At 46.3% G+C, this 20,338-nt stretch overlaps 1 protein-coding gene across 2 annotated transcripts; it reads right to left on the bottom strand.

Annotated features, from left to right (window-relative positions):
- Positions 1 to 219: 219 nt before the first annotated feature.
- PANK2 (pantothenate kinase 2) lies at positions 220 to 20,220 on the bottom strand. 2 transcript variants are annotated; one of them, XM_075046832.1, is made up of 7 exons: positions 19,928 to 20,220; positions 9,410 to 9,762; positions 8,106 to 8,359; positions 6,929 to 7,105; positions 6,550 to 6,673; positions 3,962 to 4,087; positions 220 to 3,498 (listed from the first exon to the last, which is right to left on the bottom strand). In XM_075046832.1, the coding sequence occupies exons 1-7, from the start codon at positions 20,160 to 20,162 to the stop codon at positions 3,448 to 3,450; spliced, it is 1,320 nt and encodes a 439-aa protein (XP_074902933.1). In that variant the 5' UTR covers positions 20,163 to 20,220; the 3' UTR covers positions 220 to 3,447. The 2 variants fall into 2 exon arrangements, with proteins under 2 accessions (XP_074902933.1, XP_074903018.1); XM_075046917.1 differs by lacking the exon at positions 19,928 to 20,220 and having other exon boundaries at positions 9,553 to 9,687.
- Positions 20,221 to 20,338: the final 118 nt, after the last annotated feature.

Raw genomic sequence — 20,338 nt, 5'->3', positions numbered from 1 at the left:
ACATGCTTTGAAATGCAACCAATTTCCGGAGACCAGAACATGCAGGGAGTGAAGAGTAATCGAGGATTGCCGACAGCTATTTTTAGTAAGTTCCTAAAATCAACTGAAAGGGCTCGTTTACACCTATTTCACCAGCACGTTCTTGACACCCGTTCAGATCAACATTCATCCCTTTGCTCTAGCTAGGAAGAACGAGGCAGGAAGCAAACAAGAGAAAAGTTTCAAGTATATAAAAATAACTGTAATATTTTATTACAAGAACAACAACAAAAAAAATTTACAAAAAAGTACAATACATCAAGGACTTTGGTGTTGGACATGACCACACAGGATCTACTCAAAATCCACAGGAAAAAAAGGTGTTAACACACACAAGCACGCAGAACGAACAGGGGGAAGAAAACCCGTGGGACGCTGCTCCCAGGGACACCAGCCCGGCACCTACTCCAGCGCCTCAGGGCAGGGATTTCTTGCAGGCTGCGGGGGCTTCTCTGCTCTCCACAGCTTCCCTCTGCGTAACAAAATCATTTCAAGGTGGCTCCTTCCTTCTGTCGGTCTTCAGCTCCCAAAGCCTACTGCTATTAAAAAAAAAAACCAGCCATCCCGTACGTTAGGAGGATTCAGAGGAGGATTATACACCCTCCCCACACCGATGTGGTCTGTATAAAACCCCCAGGACTAATTAAAGCTGATAAGCTCACGGCAGCCCAGCGCATCGCTGAAGTATTACACCAAGGAGCAAAGTGGGTCCTGAGCACAAGGGCATTTCAAAAAGCCGAAGTGTGTTTCTGTTTCTTTTCCACGAGTCAACCCGGGGCCCGAGTTTTGACTGTGAGGGTGGGTGACCTGGCTGAAATGGCAGCCGGCTATGTGCCATGTGTTACCTTTTATATGGTAGAGAAAGAGTTAAGTCAAGTCTAGAAAACCTACAATCAGCAATTGGGAAGTGGAGTTGTTTTTAATACACCTACTTAGGGTTATCTTTTGTGTGATTTCACAAGAAATGAAGAATAAATCAGGGCTCAGGTGCCATTTGCCCAGAGAAGCTGTGGCTGCCCCATCCCTGGAAGTGTTCCAGGCCAGGCTGGATGGGGCTCTGAGCAACCTGGACTAGTGACGGATGTCCCTGCCCATGGTGGGGGGGTTGGAACTAGGTGATCTTTAAGGTCCCTTCCAACCCAAACCACACTACGATTGATCCTGTGTTATCCTGCTCCAACCCCTCACCTCTAAAAGTACCACGTTATATTGAACGCGGAGTGGGATACAGCTGAAACCTGCACTATACTGCAGGAAAAGCACACAAACTGTCTTCCACAGACAGCACACAGCAAAGATTACCCTTCATGTGAACACTACTCTTTTTCTCCCCCCCATTTTATTGTTGTTCTCAAATTACTGGATGTATTCAGGAAGTTCCAGGCCCACGGTTAACTGAATTTGAGAAAATGCCTTGCTTTACACTGTGTCTGCTGTCTGGAACACTTACCCAGCAGAGCTGACAGTACAGGCTTTGACAGAAACAGAAACATCTAACCTAGCAAAGAGTACGTCTCCCAGATTTGTAGTTTCTTCCCTTTTCAGGCCCAGAAGAGAGGCCAGTACCGTGCAACAAACCCAGCGAGCTGTGGAGCACCTTGTGAGTACTCGGATCTCAGGCTGCAGCAACAGGGAGAGCTGGACACGATTTGCTGTGCTGCTCCTGCACCTCTACTGCACGTTATTGCGGCCAAACTGCAAGTTCCCAAACCAGCACAGGCTGTCGAGCGCTGCGATCGGTCATCAAAAGGCGCATCAGGATCAGAGAGCTGAAAATCAACTTCTCTGGAAAGAAACCGTGACCTTAAAAGACGTGTTCGAGCCAGGACGACAGCCATTCCGATGTCCTGCGATAAAACCCAATGAGTATGAACTGAACTGGTCCGCGCTTGCATTTCCACAAAAGGCTGCTTCAGCTTGCTCACAGAAGGACGGCTTCTACATATAGCTGAGCTGCTCAGCTGGAAAGCCAGAGCACCGTATTGCAGAGAACACTCTGAAGTAGTATCTCCATTTAGCTTACATCATCAAGGGAAGGTGCAGATGGCTTTTCAGAAAAGCAGCTTTTTCCACGCTCCCTGACTGGAGTGCAGCTACACTGAAATAACTGATGCTAGTAGCACGGCCAAGAGAACACGATAGAGATCATCTTAATTTCGTAACACGAGGTCCAAGCCTGGGAAGAATTTCTGCAAAGAGCAGAGCGAAGCAGAGACAGGAGGAAGGGCGGGCAGATTACAAACCGTGCGCGTGCTGCTTTTCTTTTTTAAACTGCTGTCTGCTATCAGCATCTATTCAGTGCGCAGTAAGCCATTTCTAAATCCGCATCCTGAGAGCGCGGTGTCTTTAAGGGTTCCAGACTGCAGCGACCCAGTTTGCAGGCTGTATGCAAGGCGGCACGCACAGAGAAAACAGAGGAGAGCACAGCATGCATATGGGAAGGAGAGGTTTCCCCCGGAAACCGAAGTAGTTTAGCAGTTTATAAATGTAAAATGGAACATTACAGAGAAATGCCAAGTGTATGACTGAAAAAAATAAAATCTCTTTGGTATAGTTATATGCAGCCAAGTTTTACACAGAGAAAAAAAAAAAACCAAACAAACATACCCCCCCGCCCCTACTTCATCCTCAAATTTGGTTTTAGCAGATCTCAAGGTCAGAGGTTGACAGACACTCCCAACACTATGCCAGCACTATGGCATACCCCAAAGGGTACTGTGGTCTGTACAGAAGTGTTACAGGCTGAAATCAGAATCAACCCGAGACACAGTATTTGTGCCTTACCTTTCGTCTCTCGTATACATAGATAAGAAGCTGCGGTAACAGGAATAAAGCCTTACTGACAGCACAACGGTGTTTGACAGGCCACTGTAGGGTTCAGAGGAGACAGAAGTGGTCCGTATGGTTTTTACATGCCAGGGCTGTGCTGATATTCTTTCCCCTTTACAGACAATTAACAGCACAATGTGAACACGATGCCTTTCGTTTGCAGAACACAAAACGCTGCAGCTGAACTCTATAAACTGTGAACTGGGTAGACATTCAGCACTCAAAGGAATCTTGATGGAAGGAATAGAGTGCACATCTATTATGTCACCACCACTAAACATGGAAAAGACTACATAAAAAGGGCTGTTTGATGTGACTGAATGCCCTACAGATGTTCCAGATAGAACCACCACCTTCGGACAGTACATTTGCATATATACTCTTTTTAAACAAACCTGTGTTATAATCGAAGATTGGTTTCAACTCTTTACAGACAGAAATGCAACAGTCCTTTCCTTTTCTGATTAGGTCACACACAATTAGTTTGTCAGTGAACAGATGTTTTAAAGCAAAACTTGGGCTTAGTGACCCAGGAAGTGCCACAACTTCGTAGGTCCGATGTACGGAATCTGCATGGAATTAGGCTGAATCCAGGAGTTCCAGAAGAGCACCGACTGCACCAAAATAACCCTGAAGAGAAGACAGGAATATATATTAAAAACTCAAACATGGGCACACACCTGACACAAGAACAGTATTACATGTACGGTGTAATTTTAACAACTTATAAAGGACAGTGTAAAGAAATAACTATAGGTAGGTACATTACAAAATAGATTCTAACTATAATCGCTGTATTGGGAAGCAGAACTGCACAGAATCCTCTATACTGTCAATAGTCTTAAAAGAAAGTTCACAAGCAAGATGAAATTGGTAGTAAACAGTTCTGATATCAGCTACTGGAACAATATATATGTTTTTTCTGACCTTACACTGGGCATTGCAGTAACTGTGGCTGTAGTAACAAAGCACTGCGATCCTGCTGCACAATGTGTACCATCAACAGCTACAGACCCCACACGGCTGTTTGCAGAGCATTCGAAGGATTTGCATTTTGCCACAAGACAAAATAAATTTTAAAAGTTAATTTCACCTCATGTTCCAAGAAAAGTGCTTTTAACTGTCCCTTCGACCAGTAGTCCAAAGCATATGCCAGAAGCCTCATTGAGATTGTATTGATCCGAAGGAAATTGCCAACGAACACCACTCGATTAATGTTCTGCAAGTATTAAGGGGAAAAAATAAAGAAGGAACATTAAAGCTAAATTCCATTTTCTGCTTGCAATGATGAAAACCCCACCTTAGAGTAAGAAGAAAAAAAGTTACACTTATAGTGCCTTTTAAAAAGGCACAGCATATTCAGCTTTTCAAATACATTTTCCACTGAGACTTGATGAAAAACAACCAGCTGAAAGCAGAGGGAAATCACCAGTCAACACTAAAGCAACCAGATCCAGAGAAACTGCATCACCCCAAATAGCTGCTGCTGGGAGCTAAGGAGTGTAACTGCCTTGGTGAGTGGGGATGGGAGCTGCAGAGAGAAGAGGCATAATCCACTTGCAGCTTTCTGAATTTAGAATTTTGAAATTGGACCCAAAAGAGACAATCTGCAAACAAGAGACCACACTGAGTCGGCTTGGGGTCTGGCAGCAGCAAGAGACAGTTCAGAACAGCAAGGTGAGACCAGAAAGGTGCACTGAGATGGTCAGGAACTGCACTGGGAGCAGCCAGAGACTACATCGACAGACAAAAAAATAGAACTGTACTCAGCACTGGTGAGGCTGCACCTCAAATACTGTGTTCAGTTTTGGGCCCCTCACTACAAGAAAGACATTGAGGTGCTGATGGGCAGCAAAGCTGGTGAGGGGCCTGGAGCACAAGTCTGATGAGGAGCGGCTGAGGGAACTGGGGTTGTTTAGCCTGGAGAAAAGGAGGCTGAGGGGAGACCTGATCGCTCCCTACAACTACCTGAAAGGAGGGTGTAGTGAGGTGGGGGTCAGTCTCCTCTCCCAAGTAACTAGCGATAAAACAAGAGGAAATGGCCTCAAGTTGTGCCAAGGAAGGTTTACACTGGATATTAGGAAAAATTTTTTCAGCGAAAGGGTCATCAAGCATCGCCACAGGCTGCCCAGGGAAGTGGTGGAGTCCCCATCCCTGGAGGTATTTAAAAGACAGGTAGATGTGGTGCTTAGGGACAGGGTTTAGTGGTGGGCTTGGCAGTGTTAGGTTAATGGTTGGACTCGATGATCATAAAGGTCTATTTCCAACCTTAACGATTCTACGATTCTATGAATTAACTGCTGAAAGTGTCAGGCAGGATCTGCAGAACATTATAAACATCCACAGTTCTGTCAGAACGCAGTACCAGCCAGGTCTTTTAAGACAGGCTGTTTTTCAGACTCTTCCACACCACCCAGAAACCCACAGATCTAACTACAGCCTTTCTAGCTTAGGAATTTGAATAGAATGGTTGATTTTTCACTATGAGATCCTTATACTGGCTAGGAGCACTGACCATCAAGTGCCATCTACTCTCTCTGCCCCCAGCTCTGGCCTTTGACTCATCATTAAAAAAGCTGAATGGCTCTCTACTGTTACTTTGGGGGTGGCGGCAAGGGAAAAAAAAAAAGAATTAGAAAACCATAACCAACACAACTCTGAATGAAAGGAAAAGACCAACCAAGTAGTGATATTTTGGATTTAAATCAGACTTCTAGACAAATTTTCAATCCTAAAATAGTTCTCCTGAGCCAAGTGATGAACTCTGAAGCTTTCCTTTCTCCAGCAAGAAAGTAATTTTCAGTTCCTCCTTGTACCAAGGAATCAGGATCAAGTCCCATCTGCTGCTTCACTCATGTCCTTCTACGGATTTTCCTTCCATACCCACACTCATTAATGCTTTCCCCCTAACTACTCAGCATCCTCTTTGCATTCAGCTGTGTACTCTAGAGTGAGAACTCAGCAGACGTATTGTGGGCAAGACTGTTTATAATATGTCTTGCCTAGTTTCAGCAGTAAATGAAGGTAAATAGTGAGCATCTGCCAACAGCAACAGGAGCCAGGAGGATGCTTCACCCCGTTAGCTCATCCCATAGGAACAGGCTCAGAATGGAGTGGAGAGCATGTCTCTGTTCTTTCATAGCCCTGTACAATGCTGCTTGACATGAATGCAACAAGGCAGCACTGTAAAGAAGCTGAAAGCACAAAGATACAGGAACAGCCGTGGAAGTGGTGGGGCCTGACCAAGAAATCGAGAGCAACTCGTAAAAACAACATAGGAAAGGCATCCAGCCTCTACGCCCCTCCGCCCCACCGTTCCTTCTCTCTCAGCGGTCCCAGGAGCTGTAGTTTGTCGCACACCTACCGTTCCTCAAACCACCGCAGAGAAGTTGTTGAACTCCTGACCACGCAGAGGACCTAATGAGACCAACAGCCAACCCCTAACCCATTCCCAGTTCTTCAGTTCACAGCACAATGGTCTGGCTCAAACTACACAGACGAGCAAGGACAAAATTTACTGAAGAATCTAAACTGAGCGGATTACAACTTACTGAACATCCAAAAGATGAGTATGAACACGCACCTACAGAAGCATACGCAGGGTAAGAGAGATACTGCGTGACAGTAGCACACAAGTGATGCTTCAGACAGGAAGCAATGAAACAGATTTCCCCTTAATACCTCATTAAGTGCACACATCCGTGCTATGGAGCCAATGTTATTAGTGATGGTTATTAAAGTAGCCTTCGCGAGGTCCTCTTTGCTGACAGATTCCCGCTTCTCCTTGCTCATCATGTTTCCAAAGCTGTAAACACAGGTTTTGAGTTAAAGGTCCATTTGCATCAGAATTCCAGGAGAAAATGGGAACCGCTAATTTAGCCAAAGCGACTCATCTTGAAGTATTTATTTTTAATTTTAAAAAGCGTTGCTATCAGTAATTTAGATCTGTTAAAACAGAACAGCAGAAGGAATGGTAGCTCTCCTAAGACACGTAAATCCAGTTTTTCATCCTTGCAGAATCTCTAGTGAAAACAAAAATCAGAATCAGTCAAGTCATTACCTGGATGCTACAGCCCAGCCTGGCAATCCAAATCGCTCGTAGTCTCCTCCATAAATGTCCCGCACTAGTTTGTCCACTTTGGTACTGTCCCCATGGGACGCCATCTCTAGGGCCTCTTCAAAGGTGGAGCAACCAGTAAGAAGGCAGCAGAGACCAAAAAAGGTTCCCCCTCCAAGGCTGCAATATAAAGCAAAATGAAAGTCACCCGCCTTGCTTCTAAAGGCACAGAGAAAGAAAATGGCTCGTTCACTGAAAGCTCGGATTACTCAGCTATGCATCTGAGTTAGCTCAGGTTGCCCCATTCCTTCAGCTTCTTTTCTTCGCAGTGACAGTAATCTTGGAAGAGCAGCAGTTTTCTTTAAATCTGTTACTTTCAAATAACTTACAGCCTTCTGCAGAGGGCATGTTTCTAAATGAGAAATTTATTTTCTTATTTTACAATATCCACCTTCTTCCCAGCGCTCAGAGAAGTCAAAATAAATATTAGTCCTGAGGGATAACTGGAGCATTAGGGCACAGCTATTCAAAATTTAGGAGAAAAAACTATGTCCTGTTCACTTTACTGTGCACACATGCCAAGAATGATGTATAGTAAGAGTGAGATCTGTACTGTGAGGGGTTTTTTATTATTATTGCTAACTTTCGGGAAATTCAGGAAAGCTTAAAGCCACAGAGCTCTTTGGCTTTTCCTGGCAACAAGAGCCACATCTTCAAGAAGGTGAGCTGCAGCACTCCAGCAACTGTCTGGGGAATTACTGCCGTGCCAGCATCCCTTCCACCAAAACGAGGTAACTTTTGGAAGTCAGGATGCAAACCTCTACTGCCAGGATCAAAGCTAACAGTTGTTAACATGATCATTAGGAGTATATTTGGGATAATCCCAAACTATGGGATCTCTCTGATGGCAAATAAAACACTTTAATTTCTGCAGCAGGGCAAGTGAAAAAACAGCTACTAAAGAGACTGGCTGCAGTAAAGAGACCAAAACATGAAATTCAGATTCTCTTTTCCAGAAGGGATCTTTGTTGGCAGAGGTAAGGGACTGCAGTAAAAGCAGGAGCTCGGTCATTCAACTCACCACCTTTATTGCAGCTTGTCCCTGAAAATGTCATCTACAATGCAGAAATGCATTCCACACTCTAAAATAAAACTCAGTTTACCTCCACACAGCACTCACCTGGTGCCCGTTACCCGTTTATAGTTTTCTTTTGAATACACAGCCAGAATGCTGACCCCTGAGCCAATGTTCACCAAAAGGAGAGGATATGGATTCTCCAAGTTGAATGGGAGCTTCTGACATCTTTCAGCATCCGTCGGGTTTTCAAAATAGTAGCACTCTGAATGTCCATTGAATCCAACTGAATCAATGTACAAAACTCCTTTAATAAGGCAATCGAGTTCATCTAGCTTACAAAGCTGAAGGTCACCCATCTGGCGGAAAAAAAAAAAAAAGGGAAAGAAGAATATTCAAGAAGTAGCTAGGGATCTCAAGTGTTTATGCTCAGGGCTAGAAAAATGCATTCCCTGCCAGCTAAATTCAGCTATCTCCATTACTCCCTGTAGTGGCTGAGAAAGAAATACAGATCACAGGAGGGCTCCATCTTTCTCCACACACACGGACTGCCAACTACCCCAGCCCTAAAGTGTGCAGACATGAGAGAGGAGGGAATCGAACAACAGGATCCACAGATGGATGCCAAAAGGATCCCATCAAATTCCATGGGCCTGATTTAGGACCTGACTAAGGCACTAGCATGAAAAGCAAGGAAAAATGAGAAGGGAATTAACTGTTTGACAAAAAAAAAAAAATCCCCCCAAACCCATCCCCAAAAACACACAAAAAAAGGAAGTTATGAAATTGTTTTCCCCTCATGTCACTGCCTCGACTGCAAAAAAAGCCTCTTTATTTGGTGCATTTTTTCAAGCCCTGGTTAACCAAAGTATTTATCACACATGTTTTTCACTTATGAACAAGAATCAAACTTATAATGAAGCCACATGATGATGTCAAATCCCAACTACTAACCTCCTTTCAGTTTATTTACCACCAAATTTCACTGAACCTCAGTCAGCTCACTCACACGTGTGTTAGAAATGACACCACATGAGCAAAGGAACAATAAAACAAATGTTAAGCATGTGAAAGACAGCAATGAGGAAAAAACCCACAAGACTGAGATCACCATAATCAGAGATTAATAACACAAAGTCTTGTAAGAGCACACACCATGGAAGTTAGTGAATAATTTTAGAGTTAAAGGAATGTTACATGCACTTTCAGGAAAGAAAGTATCCTAATTTGGAGATGTTAACTTGACTCCACATGCTGTTTCCTGAATCAAGCTTAATTTGAGTTAGGTACACTTTTCCAAAGCTAAGATTTAGAGAAGTTTTAGAGTCTGCAGAGAGAGTTTTCTAGTTTTAAGCTTTTAAAAAAATTCACTACCAGATCCTAATCATATAGAAGCCAAAAATGCATACTGTGCGAAAGTCCTGCTCAAATTTGTACGCTCCACCTCCCGTGGCACATAAGGTAGTATGGAGGCTTGAGAAGTGTTTTTCGCTTCCCATTTGAATAAAAGCAGGCATGTCATGAGTAGGAAAGCGTATAAAGTGCAGATTGCCTTTACGTCCACACAGGGTAAGGTCCTTTAGTTCAAGGTGCACATCCCGAATGCCTGTAGATCCATAGGCTACATTTGATGTCAGGTATTTGCGGATGCTTTTGAGATTTTCCACTTCCTCCTCCTCCTCTTCAGCAGTGATGTCCTTTGGTTCAAAATAAACAAGTTTGACCAAGGTCCCTCCAATATCCAAGCCAAACCAAGGAAAGACTAAAAAGAGGAGGAAAAAAAGAAGAAAAAGAAACAGGGCATAATATTGTCATACCACCAGCAAAATAGTTATAAACAGAATTAATTAATGCAATTCTCTAGGGACTGCAAAATGCAGGCCTGTTTGATCTGTTCATTTTCAAGTGGAAAACAAAGAAAGAAGTGTTAGCAGTCTGGTCTGCCTTTGACAAGTGCGGCTGAGACTCCTCTGTACATGAGCACGACTCCTGTTCTGAGATACCTCCTTGTTCAGGAGCTCCCAACATTTGATATGCAATACGCAAAGTACTTACACCACCACCATGCAGCACTGAAGATGCACACAGCGCTGGTCCGACAGCATCCATACACCCGCCTGATGCTGCCGCAATTTTAATCCCCAGCTATTTTATAAAGTTCTGATTCAGAGCCAGAGCCAAAGATAATACCAGTGCTTTTACATCAAAGGGATGTACAAACGTTAACTAATTACAACACATAACTGAGGTAGACAAGTAATCTAAGATGCCCCAGGGAGACAAAAACAAATGTCTAATTGGATTATTTTATTAGTCAAATTCCCCCATGGTACAAAATATGCATTAGTGTCAGGCCCAGCAACATTTACAGCTGTATTAGATAATGAGCTTCTTGGAAAAGATCAAGAGAAAACCCTGATCAGATGGAATCTGCGATTAGAGCTGAGAACTGGAACAGATTAATATTACCATTAATGAGCTAAAGGATAGGCTAGAGCTAACAAGATACATGGGCTCCAGAGCAAAGAGAAAAATGTAGCCACATGTTATGGCTTATGGCAGCAGGATTAAACCCTTACGCTTTTCTCCAAAAATAAAAAAAGGAATGTTTAGAAAATAAACCTGAATGCGGCACAGATGTTACTAACATTCCTCTGGAAAGAAGGATCTCAGGTTTTAGTAAAATTCTTACATGTCAGAGACAGGCATGATAACATGCTACTGTTATTTTTGCAAAACAGGTTTGCTTATCTGCAGACAGATAAGCGTGCCACACGAAGAAGCCCTTGTTCCTACCGCCACTTGAAAGCCGGTATCCCTCCGGTTAAACTCAGGGAAGCAGCAGCAGCCACCCCCAGACCGCAGAACTGCCAAGCAAGAGCACGTTCCGCATCCCCCCGTCCCAGCAGCGCAGGAGATGCATGCCGAGGCCCCGCCACTCGAGCTGCAGGAGCACTAAGCAGTCAGAGAGCAATACCCAAATACCCAGAGGCAGCACTTAAGAAAGCCGAACAGCAAAGAAAACAACTCAGGGACAGGAGGGGAACTCACTCCGAAAGAAAACGATCTTTGAAAAGCCACAAACCCGACAGGCAAGCACATGTTTGAAGACGAGGTATTCTCTCCTCGGCGGGTTAACGTGGTTGCTGTACAGAGCGGAGGTAAAACAGCCCCTTTTAGAGCATCACAGTTCCCCAAGAGCTGCTAGAGCCATCAGTTACCCACGTTATTTTTAAACCACCCAGCTATTTTTATGTATTTATTTCGAGGCCACCCCCAACCATCACCAAATGAAATCTTGGAAGAAGATGCAAACTCTATTTTAGGAGGCACATCCAAATCCCAATCACTCTCTATTTCTAATGCATTTACTTCAAACAAGAACAGACATAAAAATAACTATTCATGAATGAGGGAGAGACAAATTTGAATCACAGTCCAATGGAGAGAGAAAGCAGGAGCAATTCAAGGACTTTTTTCATGACAATTTCTTATTCCATACTCCAGAATTCAGAATTGCAAACTCTATCAGCATTTCAGGATGGAAAGTCTACTAAGTGCTTTACTTGGAGAAAAGTTTAGCATATGTATGTGATTTCAAGACTCCCTCAAGAAAACTTTACTGTAGCTAAATTAAAGTTACTTCTCAAGAGAGGAATGTTGGCTGCCTGGGCCTCATCATGTAACATCAGGAGAACCATATCCCCAGGGACACCACACCAGGAGGAGCACCCTCACGAGAAGGGGAGTCCAAGACCCCAGAGTGTAAGTGAAGGGAAAGGCAGGGAGGACAAACTCCAGGATTTCTGTACCCCCAAAAGAAAGGGCCTTGTCATGGAGGAGTGCGGCAATAGCAGTGACAGAGACCTCGACCACTCCATCAGGGAGACGGACGCTCTACGTCGGCACGGCAGGCACCAGGGCAGAAAACAAAACCCACCAAGCATCCACTTGCTTCACTCACTTGCTCTTCCTGATACCTTAAACCTAAAAACCCATACACAGGCCCCCCTAATGCCATATAAAAGCCAGCTCCAATATGGCATATACATCCGTCAGTCAGCAGTTCCCATACTAACTGCAGAATAGGACATCCCACCCCCCGCAAGTGTTCTGCCTTTGTCTGAATGAAGTCCCAGATTTATCAACTAACTACCGCAGAAAAATGCTCTGAACAAGGATCATGCCCTGCTATTGAGAGAAGAAGCAATAAAAATACCATCAACGTCATGCAGGTAAAAATAGGGCATTGGCAGCCAAACCAGAGCCTTCTGCTGCTGCTCCAGTCCCTCCAGTGACTGGAACTGGTAGAGACCACTCTATTTAAATACCCAGTTCATGTGCAGGATCACTAAAACCAGTTTCCCTGCATGCACTGTGCTTTTCAATACTGCTTAAACTCTGCTGGAAAACTAACAAGCTCTACGCAAGAAAAGGAACAGGAAGAGGCTTCCCATGTTACTCAGCAAAGTCTTCTCCTGTCTGTTGTGGTCACTGACGTCTTGGACTCCCTTTTCACAAATTTCCCACTCTTAAAAGCACTCGGCTGCTTTGTCATCTCTGCTCTGACGAAGGGATTGGTTCCCGAAAGCTCCTGTCCTGGTGCTGGGAAACCTCCTTTTGATTTCTGGAATATATTTGTTCCTGTCAGGACATGCAATTTTTTTTCTGCATTATAAAGCCTGCACTACTTTTTTTTTTTTTTTTTTAAAGCATCCCTACCCTGATATTTAGAGACAGCAATCCTCTCCCCAACCTCACTTTGCCAGGCTACGCAAGGGTAAAAATGGAGAGAGCATAGGGTAGGAGAGAGAGCAAGGATCTTGGAGATGCCCTCATTGGGGTGCAGCAGAAAAGTATCCGAAAACCTAAGGCATGGTGCCCCGCTGAAGCCACGTAACTGAAAATGCCATACGGGCTGCTTCATCACAAGCTAACGGGCTTCCACTTCAGAATAGACACTCAGCTGGCAGCACACACATTTGTTCAGTAGAGTAACACTAGTTCATTTTAACGTTGGTTGTGAAGTTCACACACCAAACTCCTACATTCAGGAACACAAACCTTCCAGATTTTAGGGCATGACAATCACCAAGTCAGTCCTTCAGTCTAGAAGCTTTCCTAGTCACAAAAAAAATACAGCAGCTCCTTATAAACTTCATCCCAGCTTATTCTCAATGCCCTCAAGACCTTCAATTTTTTAATATATATAAATTTGTTTTTTATTCTGGTGTTGCTATAGTTGCCACTGAACCAGCAGAACATCAAGCGTGGGGTTAAACCACACCAGTTATCCACTGTCTGGCCCCCCAGAAGACATGGCTAACGGGGAAACAGGAATGATGCCTGCAGAGCTGGGTGTAAACTGCAGTCAGGTTGGGTCCGGGGCTTACTAGTCTTCGCTCAGCACTGGCCCCGCTAAATCCCAGCTGCCCCAAAAAGAGCATCCAGCGCCCTGTGGAGGGACACAGCCTCGGACCGGAGCTGGCTTCACACACCCGTGCAGCACCAGCTGCAGAAAGCCTCTGCACGGAGCAGCTGGTGTTCTCCATCTGCCAACGGCTCGGCTATACCTTCAGTAAGTCACCAGGGATAAATTCTGAAAGACAGCCTATTAAGGTAATTAACTTAAACCAAATGATTCTTAATTATGGATCTCTCATTATATACATCCCAGCCACAGGTTAAGAATCCAGGGAAGAAGCGTGCTAGCTCAAAATTAAGTGCTCCTTCACCATACTGTAAAGGATTTTCTATGCAGTAAAACCTGCACAGAGCACTCAAATAATTTGGGGCACGGACAAAACTTCCCCTATAAACCCGTTTTTGTGGGAAAGGGGCGTGGCACACAAACAAGAGGAGGAAATTATTTCAGCGACATGTAGAACGGAGGGTTTTTTTCCTCACGCTGACAGGAAGTCAGCCAACACGAACATGCAGGGCAGCGACAGCTCTTCCATATCTGAGCACTAGAAAAACCCATGCCTTCAAAGGGAGGAAGGAGGAAGCTCTCTTGGATGAACGCCATCACCATCTGCTACTGAGAGTTCTCTTAAAACACTGATTTTTCCCAGCATCTACAGTGCAGTTGAAAGCCATCCAAAGATCTTTCCCTCTTAAGCCTCCGAAGCGTTTTTTCCAGGAGAGCTGCTGCAGAAGACGGCAGATCTAGAGCAGCGTAAGAACTGGTGGCATCCAGGAGCTTTTGGGCAGCCCGGAGGCTGATTTTACTCAGTCAAAAGGCTCTGCTGATATAACCAGCACAAGAAAACGCCAGCTTTAATGGCCGAGGCAGAAAACGCAAACGCTGCCTCTCTGCACCACCTCCCCGCTGCTACTTGGAGCCCTCCGTGCTGGGAAAGAGCCTCACACGGGTCTCTCCTTTCCAAGCGCTCACCAGCCAGAGAACGACGGGGAAGACGAGAAACCCGTAGGCAGAGCATTGCAGAAGCATCGCGCTGCAAACCTCTGGACTCTCCTCCTGCCCAGCACCTTCTGGGAAGTGTGTTTAGTCTCTTGCCGGGTACCTGGACATTTACAAGAAAGGCAGGAAACCCTCTTCTCAAAGGCAGGACTGCCCTTCGTTCAAAACCTTCTGCAGTCTCTTTCCTTAAAGAAACTCTCTACATTACTTTGTTTGTTAGCACAATGACAGCCACGTACCCCACTCTCAAACATTGCTTGACAAAAAGACAAAAAATAAATCCAGCGGTATTCAGCGTGAAAAGTAGCAAGGGTACAAAGAAGGTGACTTAAGGAACTGGTAAAATTGTGGCACCGCTCAGCAGATCAGGCACACAATGATGAGACTTATTTTCATTTGCTTCCCTAATGCAACGCACTGCAACAGCAGTTATAAAGTATCTTAAAGTAATTTTTTTTTCCACAAGAAAAAAAAATGTTCATCTTTTGGCCTGACAATTGTTTTCCCTTAGCATAGACACTTTTAAAAAGCAGCTCTACGCATACATTTTCATGCACACAACGTACATACAGCTCTTAGTCTTAAAAATAAACCTTCTTCTAATGGACAGATCTATGGATACGCAACAACAAACAAGAGAGCAGTCTGCAAACAAAGTTAAGGGCTTACAGCTCTTATTAACACAGAAAAGCTGAAGGATACTATGTGTTCCCACAGCAAGAGCTGCCACCCTCCCTTCATCTTCAAATCCCTTTCAGAGTGAGACTGCAAGCTCCTTGGGGCAAGAAAAATATAATGCCTTTATTTGTTATGTAAATTACTTTATAAAATCGGACACTATATAAATAAAAAAACCACATCAGACTTATTCTGAAAGCTGTAGAAGTGTCAAGATGAAAGAGGCGATATAATTAAAGATCTCTATGGTGGATTTTCTTCACACGACAAGCAGCTCAAGTTGTATTTCAGACTGATCCTTAAGTTATGAGCCAATTATATCAGAAGCTAAAAAGATTAGCCTGCGGAGCAATGAAGACTGACGATTTAGTTGAGCGTATGACAGCATCTCTACGCTTACTCTAAAATATTCAACATTATATTTTAATATTGTTATACCATGATGGAAATTTTACAGCTGGGGAAAAAAAATATTCATCAGCAGTTAATATAAAGCGACACTAAGTCTACATATCCTCCCATCTCTAAAAATAGGCTCTGCTAGGAATTCACATTTCATACACAATTCCAAAATATGAAAAGGTATTCAAAAATCAAAGCTTAAATTATGTACTGCAAAGGAGCTGCCAAAACAGTATTTTATTTGTACCTCTACTTGGATACTGTGTATATTGAGAATTTAAAGCAATGTGTACATTATGTATGTCTTTGCATGATTCTGATAAGAGATACTAAAACTTTAAAAAAAAAAAAGGTATCAGTTGAAAGGACTACAGAATGGATGAGGACATGCTTTTTTCTTTTTTTTTAACCATACACACATACATTTTTAGAAACTATTTGCAGGATGCTCTTCTTGACAATTTAGGTATAGGCTTTCTTTTGGAATTCATTAATACCCTACAATACAAATACACTTTAGGCAACTTACTTACCCTCCCCTTTTGTCAGTGAAACATTATGGATGACGCCTGGTAAAAGCATCAAAAAAAGCTAATTTTTTTTTTTTTTCAGAGAGCTAACAAACAGACTACAGAAAGGAGAAGCATACTTTGTTACCCAGGGAAATAACCTGAACTCATCTCTGTCAAGGAAACCGGGTTTTCAGGAAGGAGCAGACGAGCGGTGCAGCAGCACAGGAGAGCCAGGAGAGAATAGGGGAAAGTGAAAAGGGGGGAAGCTGATGAACTGAATTGCTGACCTATTTCTCTTACCATAAGGAAGATTCGTTACAAAAAACACTCCCCTGCTCATTATGATCTGGTCATCATCCGTTTTATGCCTGGCACTTAACCCCACCCACAGCAAGGCATTCAGTATCTCATGGTTACATTAAAGTAAATGTAAATGTGAACATCCTCTTTTCTCATCTGGGCTATTTCCAGTCCAGTTTTGAAGTGTAGATTTCAATAATGGTACCGATAACTCATTACCAGAAAGGAATTCTTCTGTATTGCCTCTGGAGCTGATAAAGCTTTTTCTGTATTATCATTTCCACCTGTACGAATAACCCTGTCAAGCTCCCCTTCCCACCCCACCAACATAGTACTCCAAAGCAGCTAGGAATTTCAACAAATCTCTGCTTCACTACGTTTTCAGGGACACTTCTTGCTCCCTTCCGAGGGCAGCAGCGTCCTTGACTCCTCCTCCTTTTGCCTGTGACATACCGAAAATCAGGGTTGCACGGTCTGCAGCAAAGCTCTTCAGTTCCTATGAAGCGCACCAAGAAACATTTAATAGCCCGAGACGCACAAAGGCACACAGCTCGGACATTGGTTGGACTGCTGCAGGTCAGGTTATTTCAGATACATGCAATCTAATTCCCCTCGGTCCCAGACCTTCCCCGATCTCTGCAGTGAAACAGCCCTCGCTGCACATTACGGGTACAGACAGACGACTACAGATGAAGAAAGATCACGAGCTTGAACCACAGCCCGCTGAAATCCTTTCATTCCTGGGGAAGCAGGGCTCATCTGCCAGGGCATCTGCCAGCACAGGCAGGCAAGACAAGCCTCAAGGTCACTGAGCTTGTTTGCCACATACCAGCAGCAGACAAGTGGGAGCTAAAGTAGGACATTTTTGATCAGACGCCCATTAAGCGGTTTGCTTTCATTTAGGCTTGCTTGAATCTTCCTTAAGGTGGGATCGAGCATTTTAACTTCAAAACATAATTGACTCTGACATCAGACGTTGTCCCTATTAAGGGATGTACTTGCTCCAGCACATTTCTCTTCCAATTATCACAAAAATCATTTAGGAAAGACAGGCTATGGTGTAATCCCGAATTGTACTACACTGACCTTCCAAGATGGATCCAAATCCTGTCTTGGAAGCTAGGAGAACACCTTTTTTCCTAAAAGTATCCCACACCAGTGTCAGCGTTTAACTTTACCGCAACAAACCAGAACCTCGACGGCCAACTTCAATCTACATTTTCCATAAAAGACACAGAAAGTGCCCCCGAGCAAGCCAGAAAAGTATAATCATCTAATGCATAGCTCTATCTAAGTCCACCCTAATTTTCATACCAGAGATCTCCTACATTTCCCTACAGCTGGCTGCAACCTCTTAACTAGCATGTCTCTAATTAATAACCCCACAGCTCCCATTGGTAGGTTTTGCTGTGCTTTCCTTAGAACAACAGCCACACAAGCGGACTTTCACATACAAAGTAGGTTTTGCTGCATCTAAATCGCGAGGATGCTCGCCACTACTAGTGCCATTACACCCCTCTGCTAAATTTCTCTTTCATCCTATTAATTCCCCAGCAAGTGAAACCCCCACAGTCACCTCAGTTATTTAACATTAACTTTACAGTCATTTCCTGGTGCAGGATCACTCCTGTAATCCAGCACGATCTGGAAATGAAAGGAAGGGAGAGGCAAAGGGAGTGCGGGTTAGCGCAGCCACGCTGACACTACATTAGCATTGCTGAGCTGCACTCGCCTGGAATTAGTAACGCAAGCAGCATCCAGTTCAGCAAATGTCTTCAAAGGTCTTTTGATATATAATCCCAGTTTTTCACACTAAGACAGGGCAAAAGAGAAGCTTCCTTTTTTTCCCCACAACCAAAAAACAAAAGAGAAAGAACGCTGTTTAAGACACATTACATTAATACACTAACAATAACGTCTCAGCATTGACAACCAACAGACCGAGTCTTGCCATGAGATGCACAACAATTTTGATTCCTGTTTTCAGCCTGGACTCATCTGCTGACATCCTTTTAATAGCTGCACAGGCAACGGGGAACTACATTGATGCTATCTCATTTTCAGGGTATGGCAATTTCCTTCCAACAGGAAGGACTCCAGCACAAGTAAAGAAATAATCACTCAGTTCCACTTCAAACATGGCTGAAGTAAGTCACCAGCCACAGCCACCTGAACGGCAGCTCCTGCTGCTGCCAAAATGAAGGCTGCCATCCATTTTGCACCTAACTCACTCCACAGACCATTTCTGGCACGGCGTTGAAAAACATAGTTTGAGGGACAGGTTTTTTCCTTACACAGCCTGGTTTGGTCTGTGCCCAATCCCAGCCAAACCTGCGGGGTTCTCCCCTCCCAAAATTTGCACCACTCTCTTTGCTCTCCATTGCTTTTCTTCTACCAGTTACCAGTCCAGCCACCCAGCCCTTGCCCCTGGCTCTGGCTGCACACACTGGCCCCTCCGTCTGTCCTTCTGTCTCCTCTCCCTCGCCCTCTGTGTCCTCACCAGCGACCTTCCCTCCCTCTCTGGTCCAAGCTCCCCAGCTCGGGCACCTCAGCACCCACCACAGCCCCAACCTCTGCGTCCTGCCCCACCAGGCCAGGCACCATCTCACCCTCAATCCCCCTGAGCTCTTGTGGCTCAGCTTGTCCCACCCTCTGCCCCAGCCCGGTGAGCCCCTGTCACTGTCCCACCCTGTCCCCACCGTGCTGGGCCCATGTCATCACCCCACCATGCTGTCCCCAAACTGGCCATGCTGGGCCCATGTCGTCACCCCGTGTCCCCACGGCGCTGTCCCCAGACTCGTGACATTGGGCCCATGTCACCACCCCACCCTGTCCCCACTGTGCTGTCCCCAGACTGGCCATGCTGGGCCCATGTCACCACCCCACTCTACCCCCATGGTGCACGCTGGGCCCGTGTCACCACCCAACGGTGCTGCCCCCAAACTGGCCATGCTGGGCCTGTGTCACCACCCCACGGTGCTGCCCCCAAACTGGCCATGCTGGGCCTGTGTCACCACCCCACGGTGCTGTCCCCAAACTGGGCACGCTGGGCCCGTGTCACCACCCCACGGTGCTGTCCCCAAACTGGCCATGCTGGGCCTGTGTCACCACCCCACGGTGCTGTCCCCAAACTGGGCACGCTGGGCCTGTGTCACCACCCCACGGTGCTGTCCCCAAACTGGCCATGCTGGGCCTGTGTCACCACCCCACGGTGCTGTCCCCAAACTGGGCACGCTGGGCCTGTGTCACCACCCCACGGTGCTGTCCCCAAACTGGCCATGCTGGGCCCGTGTCATCACCCCACTCTACCCCCATGGTGCTGTCCCCAGACCGGCCATGCTGGGCCCATCATTCGCCACCGTGCTGTCCCGGTATCCCCACATCCCCCCCCCCCCCCCCCGACTCCCCACTCAGGAGCCCCCTTCCCCCAGCCCCACCCCACCCTCCTGACCCCGCCCCAACCCGGCCCCACCCATCACAGCCCCGCCCCTTCCCCCCACCCGTTAACCCCCCTCCCTCGGCCCCGCCCCTCCCGGCCCAAGCCCCGCCCCTCCCGGCCCAAGCCCCGCCCCCGCCGCAGACCCCGCCGCCCCCGCCCCCGCCGCACTCACGCGGGCGGTTCTTGCGGACCGAGTCCCGCCGCTGCCGGCTGACGGAGCCGCCCCGTTCGCGGGGCTGCGGCCCCGCCGCGCTGTCAACGCCCGCCCCGCCGCCGCCACCGCTGCTCCGCCGCCGCGGGGGTCCGCCGTCCGGTCCCGTCCCCCCACCTCCTCCTCCTCCTCCTCCTCCTCCCCGCCGCCGCGGCGGCTTCTCCTCCGCGCCGCCGCCATTTCGCAGCGGCTCCATCCGCAGCGCGGCCCGGCCCCATGGGCCGCCCGCCCCGCCGCCCCTCAGCTCTCCTCACGGCCGCCACCGCCGCAGCCACCGCCTGCAGCGCGCCTGCGCCAAACGGTTCCCCCTCGCCCCCCCCCCCCGTCCGCGCCGCGCGCGCGCGCCCCCGGCCCCCCCCCTCATCCCCCCGG

Source organism: Buteo buteo, chromosome 1 (assembly GCF_964188355.1).
Source record: "Buteo buteo chromosome 1, bButBut1.hap1.1, whole genome shotgun sequence".
NCBI classification, from domain to species: Eukaryota; Metazoa; Chordata; class Aves; order Accipitriformes; family Accipitridae; genus Buteo; species Buteo buteo.
This window is presented reverse-complemented; position numbering and strand designations above follow the sequence as displayed.